Source organism: Triturus cristatus, chromosome 8 (genome assembly GCF_964204655.1).
Source record: "Triturus cristatus chromosome 8, aTriCri1.1, whole genome shotgun sequence".
Taxonomy (NCBI): domain Eukaryota; kingdom Metazoa; phylum Chordata; class Amphibia; order Caudata; family Salamandridae; genus Triturus; species Triturus cristatus.
In genome coordinates, this window is record NC_140591.1 from 1,531,400,572 (window position 1) to 1,531,418,479 (window position 17,908).

The following is a 17,908-nucleotide window of genomic DNA, read 5'->3' on the forward strand; positions in this document are numbered from 1 at the left end:
GCAGAACTATGAATCCCTGAAAGCAAAGAAAAACACGGTTTGGCTGAGTTACTCACGTATGGAAATGGCAACGTGAGACCTCATAGCATTGTGTGGAAGTGTGTAGTGAGGCAGGTAGTGGAAAAATAAATTGCAATACATATGCAGGATACTACAAGGTGTTCAGAATCTTCCAAGAAATAAGGATCCCAGCCCTCTAACAGCATTGACAGGTGCTGCACCTTGGCAGATTTAGGTCTGACTCCCACCCTGCATCAAGCAGGGATGTCCCAGGGCGGGCTATGTGCATAGGGAAACCAGAGGCAGACCTACGTACAGGGAGGATCTGGGATAGGCCTTTGAGCAGCAAACACCAGGAACAGACCTTTAATGCGGGGAGTATCTCAGACAGTTTTGACAATCTGCATATCCGTAAGGGATAAACAGACAACAGCAGTTGCCTTTTGTGATGCGATTGAACTTGGGAGATTGCAACTGATCTGCTTCTCTCACTCTCTATTGTGACAAAGAGTATCTCAGACAGACCGCGTGCGAGTGAGCACCAGGGACAGCGCTCGTGCAGAAGGGACTTCTCAAAAGCACCTTTGTCAAAAAAGCATCTCTCACCTGATGTGTAGGAAACATGTCGGAGGACTTAATATAGATATCACTTGTGCTCTGAGCTGTTTAGCACAGACACTCCACAGTGATGGACAGCAGGCATGGATAAGGACTTATAGTTGACACAGCAGAATAAAAGGGTTCAACATTTATTACAATGAATGTATACAGTGACAGAAAAAAAGGAAGTTTGTAAGACACAACAACTGAACAATTGAACACAAACTTTCCCCGTATGGACAACTTCTTCATTCTGCTAAAATGCTGTTTATTTATCAAGCTTTTAGGCTACAGTTTTTTTAGAATACGTATTATGGTACATACAGGTGCACTTTTTGTAGACAATAATTTATTACCTTTTTCGGGGCTTAGTCATGTAGTTATGTGTTGCACTCTGGGGAGAGGTATCTCTGTTTCTTGGGTTGGACAACTGGATAGACGTTAATGGAAGTCCCCCTGGAGCATACCAAGACACCATATGTTGTTACCTAGGGACATCTTAGGCCAGTCTGTGGTATATCCACAAACTGCGACCAAAGGACGCCCAAGAGTTATGAGGCAAGCCTGTAATCTGACAACAAGCTTTGACCTAAGCATTCTAGGACAATGACAACTTCACCCAACTGCCACCAACTTTGGGGACACCATAAACAGATCATTAAACGGAAATCAAATGACTTGTACAAGGTAACTGGATGTTGCCTACATGTACTCTGGGGAAGATCCCAAACCAAGGTTGAGAAGGTTCAGGAAATTAATTATTAATTAAGACTATGTGCCACGGATGTTTTGGATATAAAGCTTGTGGGTTTAAAGCGTTAGCTCAGAAGCTGTGGGTGAAGAACATGTGAATGTCAAGTGTTTGTGCAGTAGCTGTACACACAAGAAATTTCTATAGGATGTTGTAGTGCAGGCCCTGTGGTTAGAAGAATTGTGGGTGTAGAACCTATGGGTGTAAGGCATGTGGCTGCAGAGCATTAGTGCATGAGCTGTCAGGATAAGACTGTTCCCAAGGATGTGTTAGTGTTAGGACTTCTCAATTCGATATTATACATTTGAATTTCTAGTTATGTATGGACAGCGCAGGGCAGAATTATTCACCGCGGGAAAAACCAGAGGCGCCTTCAATGCAGGACCCCTGAGTACAGGAACTGTGGATGCAGAACATATCAATACAAGAATTTTGGGGTGAGCTCCTTGTACATCCATTGTCTTAGTACAGGACCCCTGGATGCAGGTATTCTATGTGAAGGTAAGTTAATGCAAGACATGTCACCACAGGACATCTGTGCAGGCTTTGTCCCTGCTGTTCCTATTCTGCAGCAGTACCCATGGCTGCAGGCCCAATCCTGTATTTAGGACTGTTGTGGGCAGCCCCAGTTTCCCAGGATATTTACAAAACCTCCAACAAAACAATGATCTGGGCGGCTCTCATTCCAGAGATTATACTGGTTACCATCACATGAAGTACTTAGGGAGCTGGAGGAAATGGTAAATGGGAGAAGTGTGAAGGGAAGAAAGGTGAAAAGGGACTGAGGATGCACTAGATGCAAAGAGGAAGGAATTGAGTGAAAAGAGGAGGCTACAGATAAGAGTGGAGGATGGAAGGAAGGGGGAGATGGGTGATGGATGGGATGATGGAGATGAAAAGGTGCAGAATAAACATATGTTATAACTGAAGAGAAACAACCTGCTAGATGCCTCCCAATTCATTTTTCGCACCAACTACAGCACCAAGATTGCCCGATCGCTGCCACAATGGCATCCACACCCTGCTCGATGGGAGAGAATCGGCATCGCTGTTCCTCATCGACATCTTTGCAGCCTTCGACACCATATCCCACCGCACACTCATTAGGAGACTGCACCAGATCGGGATCAAGGGAGATGCACTCAGATGGATTGCATCATTCCTCATGAGACAAAATCTGAGAATCTGCCTAACTCCCTTCACCATGGAACCCACACAGCGTCCTTCAAGGTTCATCCCTCAGCCCAACCGTCTTCAACACCTACATGACGCCTCTATACGACATTGCTGGAGCCCACGATCTAAACATCATATACTACGCCGACGATACCCAACTCATCCGCTCACTCTCAGCAGACCCCACCACCACTAAGACCAAGTCCCACAACTGCATGAAAAACGTTGCAGACTGGATGAAGGACAACGGTTTGAAACTCAACAATGCCAAGACCGAAGTGGTGATCTTTGGCAACCACGCCTCCCTCTGGAATGACACCTGGTGGCCCGCAGAACTTGTATTCACTCCCATACCAAAAAAACATACCCGCAACCTCAGCATTATCATGGACAACAAACTCATAGTCTCCTCCACCTGCTTCCACACTCTCTGCACGCTCTGAAAAATCTCGATTGGCTCCCCATTAGCACGAGAAAAACAGTCACTTAATCACCAGCCAGCTGGACTACGGCAAAGCAATGTATGCAGAAACCACCACCGAACCCATGAGAAGGCTCCAGACGATACAGCACTCAGAGGTCAGACTGATTCTCAACCTGCCCAAATGGAACTACATCACCCAGCACCTGAGGAATCTCCATTGGCTCCCCGTCCAGAAAAGATGGCAATTAAAGTTACTGACATACACCTACAAAGCCCTCCATAACCTAGAACCAGCATTAATGAACCACCACCTGAACTTCCACCAATCATCAAGAAACCTTTGCTCCACCTCCCTCACCCTCGCACAGACTCCACACATTGGACATAGCCACAACAGGGGCCGCTCCTTCTCCCACAGCACGCCCAGTCCTGGAACGCCCTCCACCTCAGAACATCACTCTCACTGATAGACTACAGGAAGGGACTCAAGACCTGGCAGTTCGACTAAGCCCAGCAACCCAGCGCCTGGCTACCCTCAGGGGTGAGTCACACTTTACAAGTATTGATTGATTGATTGCAAAACTAAGCAAGGGTTGAGGTGACAGTTAAGTAACAGAAGTGGAGAAAGTGAAGGAATGGATGAAGAGACAAGTAGGGTGCAAGGAAATGGTGACGCTGGAGAACTGTGGTATAAGAAAGGGATGAGGTGACAATCAAGAAAGGGTGAGGTAACAAAAAAGGAGCGAGGTAACAATCAATACAGTTATGGAATGGAAGAGGAGACAGTCAATGAAACATGGATAAGGAGACATTCAAGAAAGATATGAGGAGACACTCAAGAAAAAGGTAACAAGGAATAGGTGAAGAGTCTGTCAAGGAAGGGATGAAGAGACAGCCCAGTGAAGTGGAGACAGTCAAGGGAAGGTATGTTAAGGGGAAACAATCAACAAAGAGTGAGTCAACAATGAAAGAAAAGAGTGATAAGACAGCCAAAGACAAGATGAGGATGAGGAGACTGTCAAGAGGGCACAATGAGACAATCAAGAAAGGATGAGCTAAGAAGAAAGGAGTGAGAGGGCATTTAAGGAAGAGGTGAGGTGACAATAAAGCAAGGCATGAGGAGACAGCAAACAAATGGATGGCAAGACAATTAAGAAAGAGGCAAAGAGAAGCTAAAGTATGGATGACACGAGAATGGGGGAATGGATGAGAAGACATTCAAGATACGGTGAGGAAATCATCATAAAGCAACTGAAGAAACAGCAAAAAAACAGAGTAGATAGTTAAGGAAGAGGTGAGTTGACAATTAGGAAAGGAGTTACAAAAGTATGATGTGATTATTAGAGAAGAATTGAAGTGACGGACCAGAACATATGTAAGATGTAAATACAATCAAAGAAGGGATGAGGTTGTGATGTAAATCAAGTTACCTGGCGAAACAGGAATTAGAGAATATACTAGAGAAATACCTTTGACTTGTTGTCAAATGTATAATTTTCACCATTATAAAACAAAATTCTCAGGCGAAGAACCCAGAGCCCTCCTTAACTGCTGTATTGCTGTGCTTGTAGGCACAGGAAAATTCAAGACTTAGTCTAACGCCTTACCACTTTCAAAGTTCACCAGCCGCCACTGTGTCGCAATTAATAATTAGGAATACTATGAAGCTATGAATATTTTTTACTTCTGTTTTTATTAGATCATCATTGGGATTGGGATCAGTTGTTTGGCCTAGAACGTCTTCCGAAGAGGCTTGCGTTCATTGAAGTCTAGCTCTTTGTGTTTCTTCCTAGCATTCTCACTGAAAGAGGCTTCAAGAGGGACAATGTTACTCTCTGGCGAAGCAGGCCAGGTATTTCAACCTCTGACCTTGGGCAATGCACATAGTACATTCTGACAAACCTGTACATAGGTAAGGAAAAAGACAACCAATGCTGGAACATTCTGTTTTCTACTCTTACAGTGGAGGACACTCCTTCTACTACCTCACCGCTACATCCTGCAACAGCCTCCCCTTGCACCTCCGAACCTCACCTTCTCTTCAGGAATTCAGAAAGGGACCTAAGACTCGGCTGTTTGACAGATTCCACCCTCAGCAGCAAGGCCCTCTGCACCTCGATACCCTCCTGGGTGACTAGTAGTGCGTTATAATTCCTGTTGATTGATTGGTTGCGGTGCGTTATAATTCCTGTTGATTGATTGATTGGTTGAGGAAAGGACTCAAGACTTGGCTGTTCGACTGAGCCCCCTATGCAGTAGGTTTCACAGCGCCTGGATGCGCTCATGGGTGATTAGCTGTGCTCTACAAGTCTTGTTTGATTGACTTACTTTTTTAAATCAAAATACATTTTGTTTACTTGTAATGTGTGTTTTACACAAACATTCAAGACTACAAGTGGTTGTGGGTGATTAGGCATTGTTTCTCAATATTTGGTTGAAGACTTATTAATTATGAACATTGCAGAAGCGAGTTTTTATACTTAAGTCTGGTGAAAAGCTTGAATGTGAACATATATCTATCTCTACATGTTTCTGGAGTCTAATGGGCAAATGTATCACCATCAATTCACTTGTCACAGATGCACATGAATAGAAAAGTTTAACAATATTTTATGTTTTTGGTTTGTTTTATTTAAGGAGCTACATGATTGGGGGTAGAACCAGACACAGACTTAATTAGCTGTCACCATGCTAAAGGTATAATGGATTACTTTTTGGGAACTGTCAATATTGCTCAGTTGGCTAATGCAACCATCGTGGAGATAGCTGAAGATCACTGCTTTGCATCTTTGAGGGGCCACTTTGCTTCTCATCCTTCCATAGTTGTTATAAACAGTCTCAAAAGTGGCAACAGATAGTGTAATTTGTAAATGGTGATTTGTAAGTATATTTAATGTGATGGAGTGATATTGGGGGCATGGGGGTAGGTTGCGTTGTAAGGGCAGAGAGTAGTTAATGGCAGATTTGCAAAATGAATTGCAAATTGGTATCTTTGAGTTCATTCTCTTGCCTGAATGCAGATTTAAACATTTTTAGAATCCACAAATGTTTCCTGCACTGCTTCCGTAAACCTGCAGCAGTAACAGGTTAGGGCTAAGAACAGAATATTGATTTCCAAATCGCTATTTCTTGTGAATCGCAATTAGGAAATCTTAATGTTTTGAGTTTCATTAGCAATTTGTACTGGATCACAAATAGACCTTTATCATAAATATTAATGAGGCAGGTTGCAATTTGTGAACCACTACAATTTGCTGCTTCCACCATGATGGTGGCCTGCTGGGGTCAGCAAACTACCATGTCTTATAAGAAAATGGACTGCGTTAACAACAACAAAAATGAAACTTTGAAGTTTCATTTTTTAAGGGTAGGCAGTGATCTCTTAGACCACTACCTGTTCTTAAAAATATTTTCCCAACAATTTCCAAAGGAGAAGGGGATTTACCACAAACCTTCAATTGGCAGTAAATTGCAAATGGTTTGTGATTTGTACATATCAATTAATTTCAGTATTAGAAAGGGAAGCCCTCAACATGCCCCTTCCAAGTATCGAGTCTCAAAACCCAAATTGATATTCGGTGACTAGTTACAACCCTAAAAGCATTTCTGCATTCAAATCGGGCCGTTTCCGACCGCAAAAATGCTTTGTACATCTAGGGCCAAATGCATCAAAGGGTTTTGCTCATTCTGTGTCTAATGGAAAATTTATTCATGCATATGGCCCCTAGTTCTTACTTTCTAAGAGTACTCTTGCAAACCTATGACAGCCTTATGTTGGTTTCTGAGATATCTTTGGAAACCCTAGACAGTCACAGGTTGGTTTCCAAGAATACTCTTGCATACCTGCAAAAGGAAACGTTTGGTTCCCAAAATCCTCCTGGAAGCCTGTGACAACCACAGGCTGATTCAAGAGATACTCCTGGAAACCTGTGATAGTCACAGGCTTATAGTATTTGTCAATCACAGCATGGTTTCTAAGATACTCCTGGAAACCTCTGAAAGTTGCAGGATGGTTTCCCAGGCTTCTTCGGTAAATTATTCATGAGTTTCCAACTAGGTCTATTCAAATTCATTTCTGCATGATTAATTGCACATAGTGTACCATTTTCCATATGAAAATGTTTTGGTATTAGTAAATTTGCATATGTAGTTTTGCTTAGTTTTTCCTCCTCAGGCAAAATATATTCCTCAAGGGCAATTTTCTTTGCGTACACCTCCACCCGTGTTGGGATTCCTCCATTATCAAGTCTATCCTAGAATCTGATACACTCGCTCCATTATTAAGCGAGAATATTTTCCAGAGTGGGCATGGGCCATAAAGAAGTGCGTGAATACCTACAAACTCATAAACTTGTGGGTGTTGCCAAACCTTTCAGGGCATCCCTAACTGGGAACATCCACCATCTGCCAAGAGAGAGTATTCACTCATGTAACATGAGTGGCACACCTTTTATGTGTCTTTAAACACTATATACAACACAGGCTTTGGTGCATACTAACGTGGTTCCTGTTGAGCTGTGAATGCATTAGAGTGAGTGATACAAATATAGCTCCTAGAAAGCAGGGCTGCTTCCTTATAACAAACAGATGCTTACACTGTGCAGCTAGTAACATGTGGGCTTGATTGCCATGATGTTCTAAGACTCATGCTAACTTGAGAGAGATGTAAAGTTTCCATTCTCGGGTGATCTTTCCAAAGCACAGCAGCTGAACTGTGGCAACAAGGAGAGAGGACAGTGGAAGGAAAGTACCATTAATCTTCTGTGGGTTTTATATTTTTAACAAACAGTATTGTTCACGACTTTATGTAACCAAACAGGAGGAAAGCATGAGCTGACTGGTCCTTGCTCCATAGAACGCCATGTTTAAAAAGGTTTATAAGATACTGGTATTGGGGCGGGAGAACACACAAGGACCGGTTGCAGGAGGAACACTAAAATAAGGGCACCAACCAGTTTCCATTTCTCCAAAACGTTTGCAATTTCCTTTTCAGGGTAAGGAAATCTACTGGGCATGACACCTTAATTTGAGGGATAACATGACACATACCTTATATACTAGTGTAATATTATGTTTAAGTACACTTTGGGGCATATTAACAAGGAACAGGGAAAATGGTAATTTTTTTAACGCCCGCTATCGCTGGATAATATCGCCTGATTAACGCGTGATTAACAACGCTAATCGCCTAGGCGATAAAAAATCCAGCGACAGCGGCATTTTGGGAGGTTATCGCTGGTAATGCAGCAATAAAACTACAAGCATAGGGATATCCTTGTTGATAGCCCATGGTGGACTTAGCCATGTAATCCACCTCCCATTGGATTACATGGCTAAATCTGAAAATTAGCAGACGGAAAAAAGCAGCATTAAGCGTGGTTAGCGCTGCTTTTTTTGTTTCTCACAGGGTTAGCGTGAAGCTTGATAATAGAACATTTCTCCTATTATTTTGCTCTGGAACGCCCACTTTGCATCTCATTAGAGATGCAAAGCAAAGCATAGTGAAAAAGGGTGCTAACATGCGATTTTGCATGTTAGCACCCTGTTGTTGATAGGGCGATATTTTTATCTCCGCTTCTTTGGCTTTTAAAGCCAAAAAAGCGAAGATAAAGCCCTTGTTAATATGCCCCCTTATAAGTTTAAATTCTTGGGGGCATATCAGCAACAACCGGCGATAATTATCGCTAAGCGCACTTAGCGCTAGGATAGTTATCGCCGGCTAGCGCCGATTTTTATCGCTGAGATAGCGTGCTATTAGCAACGCTTATCTCAAAAGCGATAAAAATCCTAGCGCTAACTGCCAAACGTGTGATTATCACTGGAAACCCAGCGATAATCCCACGAAGTTTGGCGATAGCTTGCTGATAGGGCCTCACAGACTTAGCCATGATATCCACCTTCCATAGGATACCATGGCTAAGTCAGTCCTGAAGCAGGCGTAAGGAAAGTAGCGATAACAGAGGTTATCGCTACTTTTCCTGTCGCCATGCTGCTTTGCGTGAGGCTTGATAATAGGAGAAATGTCACTTAGCGACATTTCTCCCGTTATCCTGGGGAGGAACGCCCACTTTGCATCTCATTAGAGATGCAAAGATGGGCGTTAAGGGAAATGGAGATAAGGCAAGGTTTCACGCGATAGCGTGACCTTGCAGATAAAGTGATAAAATTATCGAAAACGGACGCAAAAGCGGCGATAATTTTGTAACGCCTGCTTGCTGATATGCCCCCTGCTTTGTAAATTTCAAATGTGAATTTACATCTGTAAGACATGCCATTTGCACATGAATATTGAACTTACGTGTGCAAATAGGTTTGTAAATTGGGCTCTAAAAGTGCAGCTAGTAGGATGTGAAGTGGGCCCCGAATCTGGACGTCATCAGTAGAAGTCTACAGTTCAACTCTGTGTCAACAGCCTGATGTCTTCTGAAGAAACCTTACTTCGGTCCTAACTCTAAGCATGAGTTCATAGCATTGCTAAATATTCCCATTTTAATGGCATTCTTGGTTTTCATGAACTTCTTACAATCCTAGATTGTACCCATGTGTTAAGTGAAAGTACAGACATGGATACAGTGTCCTCTAAACATGAAACTACTGGACGGCCTTCGCTCATTGGAGCCCAGTTTTCATTCATACTCCTGAGCAGTCATGAGTCCCTGATTAAGGAGAGGATCTGAAAGGAATGGTTACTTCCTTGCCACAAAATGGTAAATATACTGTAATACTAAAGTGACAGATATTTGTGCTACATATACATTTTGACATTAAACCACTCATTGCGTTAACAGTTTTATGGCATCAGAGTGAGTTGCGGCTTACTACCATACCTCACTTTGCACTGCCGGTGGTGTAGCTATCCAGGGCAGCAGGTGTAGTGGCACCTGAGCCCATAGGATTAAGAAGCCCACTACACCCAATTATTTCTGTATTTTACCACCCAACAGCAAATGCCACCACAAAGTACTTGTCCTCTGACCTCATCCTTTGTGATGCCACAGAACTCCTCTGTTGGTGCCTGGCATTACACAGCTACAGGTACTTTAATATATTGATAAAACATATTTGGATTATTTCTTAGGAAAATCGAAGAAATGGGCACCCGGTACTTACTCCGCCTCTTCCACAGCAACTGGACATTTGTACTGGGCAGTGTTGAACAAGCAAATATCTGCATACTGGCGTACTGTGCACAAACGAGAACAAAGAAGCATTGTCAATGAAGAGCGTGATGCAAGATTAACAGATAAATAGTTCTATTACTTGTGAAAAGTTGAGCCGTTCATTAATATGTATGCATCAAAATGACAGAGCACAAGGCTCAAAAGAGAGGTCCCACTCTGACCAATAAATGCCGGCCTCTGCCCCCATACATACATTTTCTTACACCTTATTTTTATATATAAAAACACTTTTTTAAGTTCCTGGGTAGGGATCCCTTTGTTGAACTTGCTAGGGTTGTGCTGTTTCAATATATTAATTGTAGCACTTACCTACTCTTCTCCAAATTCCCAACTTACCCAAAGGAGGACTGGGACACACAAAGTGGGTGGAAATTCTTTTATAAACAAAAATGCCTGACCTCTTACAAATAACAGACTAAAAAGGTGTTGGGAGAAAGGTATGTGCCAGATGCACAATGCAGGTAAATGTGAATGTGACACATTCAGAATCAAATAATGTGCCCTTGTTTATTAAATAGATACCAACATATCTTATTGAAGGTGTCCATTGTGAGGGAGAGGTTCTTGTAAAGTCTGGCTGTTTAAACATAGAATGGCTAATTCCTGAAATAGACTGGATTAATAGAGGCTGCAAAGGATTGGCATAGCCTCTTCTTTGTAGCTCTATAGCATGGTGTCTCAAGAGCGTGACTAATGGAAATAACTCTCCACTCATACTTAATTTATGCAAATGTGTGTTCCATAGTTACACATAATCTCTCTTCGTCATGGTCATGGTAGTCCAATTTTACGGTAATGCTAAAGACATTTGTCGAACAAAGTCTGTATACTAATAGCAAATACCATTGGTCCAGTAAAATAATTTGTTTTTCAGAATATAGAGATTCTTCAAGTAATATTTTAGCCAATTTTCATTGTTTAAGGATTACACCATGTATCAGGAATAATGAATGTCCCTCTTTGGAGTGGGAAAACAGCAACAGTGGATACTGGGATTTCCCATCCTCTTATAAATGTAGGTGGGTACAGACTGAGATAGCCTGATGCAGGTGTAAATAGACTCCCAGGCTGACAAAATCAGGTGGTCCTGTGCTCTGCCACTTGAGACTCTGATCTTTGGAGGTTTGAGCCTGGACCTACCTGTCACTCAAAATTCCTCTTCTATTCCCAGTGGTAGTAAACCAGCTATTTTTGTAAACGAATTACTGTGATATCTTGGGACATATTTGATCAATGAAAGCAGTGCCTCCCAAAGTAGCCAGGCATCCTCTTGGTAGAGTGAAGTTAAAAGCCTAAACTAGATGCAACATTGCAATTTCAATCCATCTGTTTTTTTTAAAAGGAAAATTTCAACCATCTCTTATTTTTAGTTTTTCTCATCCAATGATCATCGTCGCACACATGAGGCATGAAAAGACATTAATAGATTTATTTGGCATATATGTAAATAATAACAAGCAATTGCATTCAGATGATAGCAAACATTAACCATATTTCCAAATGCCTCACTGAAATGTGATTTTGCCTTACCTGAAATTTTTATTTTCTTCACTGTCTTGTTTGTATTATTTGTAACATGCACATTGACATTTATGGGCTCGCCGTGGTAATAGATCTGCAGACACAAAAAGGAAAATCAAGATAAAATAAGTTTTACAAATATAGGAAAAAAGAAGACTACATACCTGATTTAGAGTTGGCGGACGGGTTACTCCCTCACAAGCATGACAGACATCCTGTCCACTGTAGTACTAGTGAATTATATCCAAGGGCACCAGATTTAGAATTCAGGGGACAGGTTACTCCATCACAGGCATGACAGGTAAACCGTCCACCGTACTTCTAGTGCATTATATCCAATGGCACTTAATGTAGAGTTTGGCGGATGGGTTACTCCATCACAAACATGACGGATATCACGCCTGCCATATTGCAAGTGCAATATATCCAATGGCACTTGTAAAATGGTGGACAGGATATCTGTCACGTACGTGATGGAGTAACTCATCCGCCCAACTATAAATCCCGCCTATGTCAGATAATGAGCACAGTTTACTGGTGTATTTTATTTTGCTTGTGAAAGCTTTACATGGAACAACACGTGTTAAAAATATGTTGCAGATTTTCCATTAGTCAGATAATGTAACGCGTAAGTAACCTTGACTAGACTATTGAAGATGTATTCTTCTGAAACCGAATCACCTAAGTTCCAGGTGAACCAGGGTACTAGAGGACTCCCCGTCCCACGTTTTGAACGGCAAGTTCCTCATGGGCACCACGGGGCAATGCATTCTTTAAATGCTCTGTAATGAGTGAAGGGTCCCTTATGGATATTTACATGCTTTCTTTTGTTTAATGCCCCCTAAGAAAGGACAACCTCCAAGTTCATTGTTTCTGAAGGTATTGAGTTTACCTTTCCCCAGACACTGTAATAATTGGATTATTAAAAAAAAAAAAAAAGTTCATGATATAAAATGTAATTTTCCTGCCATCATCTGTCCTTTCTTAGATTTGGTGGTTTGTGGGGAGATGAGTCTGGCCGAATACAAGAGACCTGTGCAGTCCTTTCTTTTCAAACAATTCCCATTACCGCAAACAGTAACTCCCTTTAGAATATCTGGTCCCTTGTAGATCTCATGTCTGATTGTGTTATCCTACTTTGAGAGCCCTAGAGACTATTAATGACTTTATTAACATTTCCTTTGATAGAGGTGATACTGTAGATATGTTCAAGTGTTCTATAATTGCACCTTTTAAAAAAGAAATGTTACACGACACTTCAGAGAGGTAACTATTGCCGTTGTAAGCACTGTCTTGGTTTCTGGATCCTGGGAAAGTGTGGAACTTTAAACTCACATGAAGAGCATACCATTATTATACTCAATTATGAACACCATGAGGCCTACAACTAAAGGTCCATTTGAGTGTAAACCCATTTACAGGTATGAAGATCTCCAATACATGTGTTAAGTACTTTGCACCCGTAAAGTACACTCAAATGGTGGGAAACAATGCATGTGAAGAAAGTTTGTGAACGCCCAAAAAGAAGTATGTTAGTGTAAATTCACAAACACCTCTCACTCCCCACTCACTCAAGTCATGCTTTCATTCCAACCAAGGGATGGTGTAAATCCATTTCCAGAGTGGGAAGGGGAATGGATCACCTCTGAAAAATATTTCCTCAGTATAGAAAAGAAATTGCATTTTCAGCTGGGAGGAGTTGTCTTCTACACAGAACTCCACACAGCAGACTCATAAGTAATGTCAAAGTGGGTAAGGCTGCCCTGGTAAACTTTCTCCCTATTGGATAAGGAGATTCCCCGACCCACAAGCTAGTGCTATGCATAAAAGTGATACCCCTGGGTACCTTCTTTAGAACACTGCTGGGTCTGAGGAAGACAGAAGAAGGGCTGAATCGGCTGCACCCTCTGCACTTTAGAAAGAGAACTGCACCTACTGTAACTTGTGGAGAGCAGCCCCAAGGACTGGTTCTTCTCCCACTTGAACCCAGGACAGAAGAATGAGCTCCAGGGACTAGTTGGCTATCCTCCTGCAAAACCCCAGGAACACAAAAGCTGGAAGTAGCCTGCAGTTTCAAAAGCCCAACTTACCAGTTCCAACTGAACTTGACCTGGACGCTGCTGTTGGGACATTGAGTTGTAAACCTCCAAATGGTGGCCACAAGGCCCTGGACCCTTGGTTGGTGTTACAGTGTAGTCATCTCCTGCAAGAACTAAAAAACTGGGCACTAGGAAACTATTTCCAAACTTTTTCCGAAAAGATTCAGAGGCTACCACAGGACCACTGCCACGCCGAAACCATTGATGTTGCATTGCCAGTCAGACTTAACTTGTTGCTTTCCAGAAAAGTGTCTATGTCCTAAACGAACATAGGCAGATTCTACTGAGGCAGACACAGAGAAGCAGCCAACGAGAACTTCCTGGGCACAGACTTCAGACTTCACGCCCTTGGAACTTTACCACAGTTGACGACGCAAACTTCCAGTGAAAGTCTAGGCTCTCAGAGAGGTGCTGCACTCCAGATGGCCACCGCCGACGAGCCCTTCTTTGAATCCAGCCTGCATTCCGACTAGCTGACAACCTTGTCTGAGCTTTTCTATAGAAAAAACTGGTAGGCCAGAATGTAAACTTTTCAACAGGATGAACCTGGTCCCTTTATCCGAGTCAAGCTCTATCATGGTCAGCTTTAGTTTTTGACCCAGTCTAGCACACCAAGATACGGCAGTTTGAGCTTTGTGCTTTTGGTGCTAGAAACATATACAACTTTGGAAAATCATATCTCTGGTTCACATGTGCCCATATGTGCTACATGCCATAGTAGTGAATAACATTGGATGGTGTGTTCAGTACTGTGAGGCCTGCTTCTCGAAATTGATTAACATGTGGGATCTGTGGAAAGGCTATTGAGCTGTGTTTCCTAATTGCAGAAGAGTAGCAGTGTGGTGTTTAGTATCGATGGATTAGTTATGGCAAATCCTCTCCAGTAGTGAGAGTGAATTTGACATCACTAATGTGGAAATGCCACTTTGGGAAAGTGAGCATTTCTGAGCTGGTGGCTCTCTGCATGCCTGCTAAACTGCCTCCAATCCACATCTGGATGCTGGGGGGACAGCTACATCTGTGCATTCCTGATAGATGGCCTCTGACTCTGATGGGCTTTCCTGGTACGGATAAGAGGGTGTGGAATTGGCATCTCAAATACAAAGGGCGGGGTCCTAACCCCGCTAAAGATATTGATCAAGCCTCCCAGGGTAGGAAGACAGACAAGACAAAATTGAAAGGTGGCCTGTGCATTTCAAAGTTGGCATTTTGAAAGGCCATTGTGGGTATAGGCACTGTGGCCCTGTCCTCGGGAGTTTGGAGACGTTTTCAAGATTGGAACCATTTTACGCTTGTGTGACACTGGCACATCAACGAGAGAAACCATTGGGTCAGGAGAGACTGCAACGGGATTATACGCAGACTTGTGGCCGCCTGGGGCTTGTTGTGCTCCAGAAAGGGGACTATCTCTTGGTGGATTTTTGCCTGGATGTTGATGGCCTGCTGTCAATCACTGGTCGTGGCCCGGGGCCCTAAGCATTCTCCAAGGGCCAGTTGGCTGGCCTCCTATCCAAGAGATACCAGGGACAGAAAGGATCTCCCTATTTCCATGAGATTGGAAGGACCGCACAGGGTGCGGCAGAAATGGGTGGAGATTATGGTCGGTTGGGGCGAGGACCGTCTTAACATTTGCAGAAATCACACTGTGCAGAGTGTGTTCGTAAAGATCAGCAGCCCAGCTGGGATGCCATAACATGAGAAGTTCACGGAGTTCTGGGGAAGATTGCCGAGGCTGAGGGGCCTGAGCTTGTAACCAGAAACCTGTGCTAGCTCATACTTCATAGCGTGTGGTGTCCAAGGAGTGATGGGGGACATTTGCCACGTCCGCGTGACCCAAGCTGGAAGCCTGGACTGTCTCTGACTTCCAGATCAGGATGATGACAGTGCCTGACATTGCGGCCTCAGTTCGAGGTCGCTTGCTCCCTCTCCCCAGACCCATGCCACAAGGTACTCTGCTGCTGGTAACATCGTGACTGGACCACAGTGGTTTCGTTGTGCCTTGTGTGCACCCATGGTTGGCTGCCAGGAGCAACTGCAGCTTGCACCTCCACCTGGGAGAAACATTTCTCCAAATTGGAAGTGTGCACCAGCTTCCGGTGTCACAGTCTTTTGCCTACAGGGGGATAGTGATCTTACACTTGTGAAGGTACCCTGTAGTGCCTTGACAGCTAACCTGGACGGATGAAACCAAGTAGCCCTTTCCTTCCACTTAGGTGATGCTCACAATCAAATCAAAGTGTCTCCAGTGGGTACAAGTGTATCGTTGGCTGGTGTAGTTTGAGTGACTGCGGGATGAGTCAAGAGGCATAGGGGAGAACTGTAGCTTCTTGGCCATTGCAAGCAGTGAGGGGTATGCGAAATTGGGATATGTTGTGTTTTATGTTAATGTGATAGCGGGAAAGTGAAATTCCTCTGAACAAGACTGCATATATGTTCTGTCGTTTTGATGTGGGAGGGATAGCTTGGATCGGGACTTCCTCGGGAAAGTATGCAGATGGGTTTATGTTGTTTTTGTGGTTCAAGGGATAACAGGGCAAGTGAATAACTATGACTGGAACATATATGCTCATGCCGTTCTGCTGCTAATAGGAGTTCGACAATTGCATATAACTATAAAGTATATATAAGATGTGTATGTTGTTTAGATTTCAATGTGTTTAATACAAAGACCAGTGTTTTCTACATACAGTGTGGAATCTTTTTGTAGTGTAATCAGTGTGTTGCGAGGGCGGTGCTGTGGCAGTACTTTACACTTTGACCCTTAGGATAAGCCTGACTGCTCTGTGCCAAGCTACCAAAGGGTGAGCACAGGTTATCTTACGAGTGTATCTTACTCATTCTATCAGGGATAGTGGATTCTGTCTGGCTTTAATGCGTCCCAGCCAGCCAGAAACTGCTGGGTCTAACAGCTACTATTTTACAGTCCTGTTATAACTTAGTTAGTTTAGGTAGTTGTAAATGGGAGAGGGTGTAACTGGCGTAATTCTCTAAAATGTAATTGCACGTAATTGCTGCAAGAGTACTCACAATTATACATAATTGTGTAAGAAGCATAATCCAGCATTTAGCACTATTTTCTAAGTGCAAAATGCACCTTCATGTCCAAAATGGCTACAAAATGCAGTCTGCACTAGGGAAATACCACTAAATGCTACAGGACACGAACAGCAGTAGCTATCCGCCACTCGTCTCCCTTAGTTTGTGGTTCATGTGCTTCTGAAGTGAGATTTTTGCTCCAAATTACTCTTCAGTTTAGTCATTTCGCGTCACTCAGTTACTCTGGCATAAGTAACATTTCTCCCAGGCCTAGCTGTAAAGTGCTTAGAATCCCAGTATCTTGGTGTTGGATCTATAAGGAACAGACGAATGAAGCACTATCCACAGACGAGTACAGTCTTCAGTTTCTCACTGAAAACAGTGCAAGAGGAGATGGGTGTCAGTTGCAACAGTTCTACAAAAGAGAAGGACTTCCTACAAAGGGAGTTAGCACGAGAGGCAATTACTTCTGGCGCGGAAAAAACACACCTCTTAGAATACATATGTGCATGCATGTAGCATGATGACAAATACGGTCAGTAAAAATACAGCCAGCAAAAGGAGCATACTTGAAGCAGCGGGAGGGCATCTGAAGAACAAGACCTCGCATGAGTAACCCGTCTTGTGGTTTCTAGGCACGATCAACGATCATGTTGTGGAACCTGGTTATGGGCTCTATCCATTTTCAGACAAGTTCAGAGCTGATTCTATTTTTAGCACCAAATTCCATCAGTTTAGGGATGTATTATTCCTGTAATGAGAACTGTCATTTGTAATGAAATCACAGATCTTCGTAATACAATTACTGAAGGAAATAGCCCCAGTCCCAACCCGAAGTAGTGCATGTGTCTGCCATGTGGTATTTTCTTGTGCATCAGTGGAAAATACTTAGCACCTGGCAGCACTTGCCCATTACCACCCACTGTGTTCCCCCACTCATGCCATATTTGAAGCAACAATTGCATGCTTGCTGTGCAGCTGCAGACTCACTAAGGACATGTGCAGGGTGTAATGTAGGCCTCTGTAGGACCTGCGGTGCAAGGGGGGCTCTCAACCACTCAGGGGACCCCCATGCACACCAAGGCCAATGTGTATCTGTGAGATATGGGAGACTCAGGTG

The 17,908-nt window shown here is 43.1% G+C and overlaps 1 protein-coding gene across 6 annotated transcripts in view; it reads right to left on the reverse strand.

Annotated features, from left to right (window-relative positions):
• Positions 1–17,908, reverse strand: part of ARRB1 (arrestin beta 1) — a 793,940-nt gene that overhangs the window by 77,248 nt on the left and 698,784 nt on the right. For all 6 annotated transcript variants that reach the window (XM_085623377.1, XM_085623373.1, XM_085623376.1 and 3 more), the window contains 2 exons: positions 11,663–11,747; positions 10,062–10,134 (listed from right to left, as the gene is read on the reverse strand). In XM_085623377.1, coding sequence (XP_085479503.1) covers positions 10,062–10,134; positions 11,663–11,747 — 158 coding nt within the window. The remainder of the gene's footprint in view (positions 1–10,061; positions 10,135–11,662; positions 11,748–17,908) is intronic.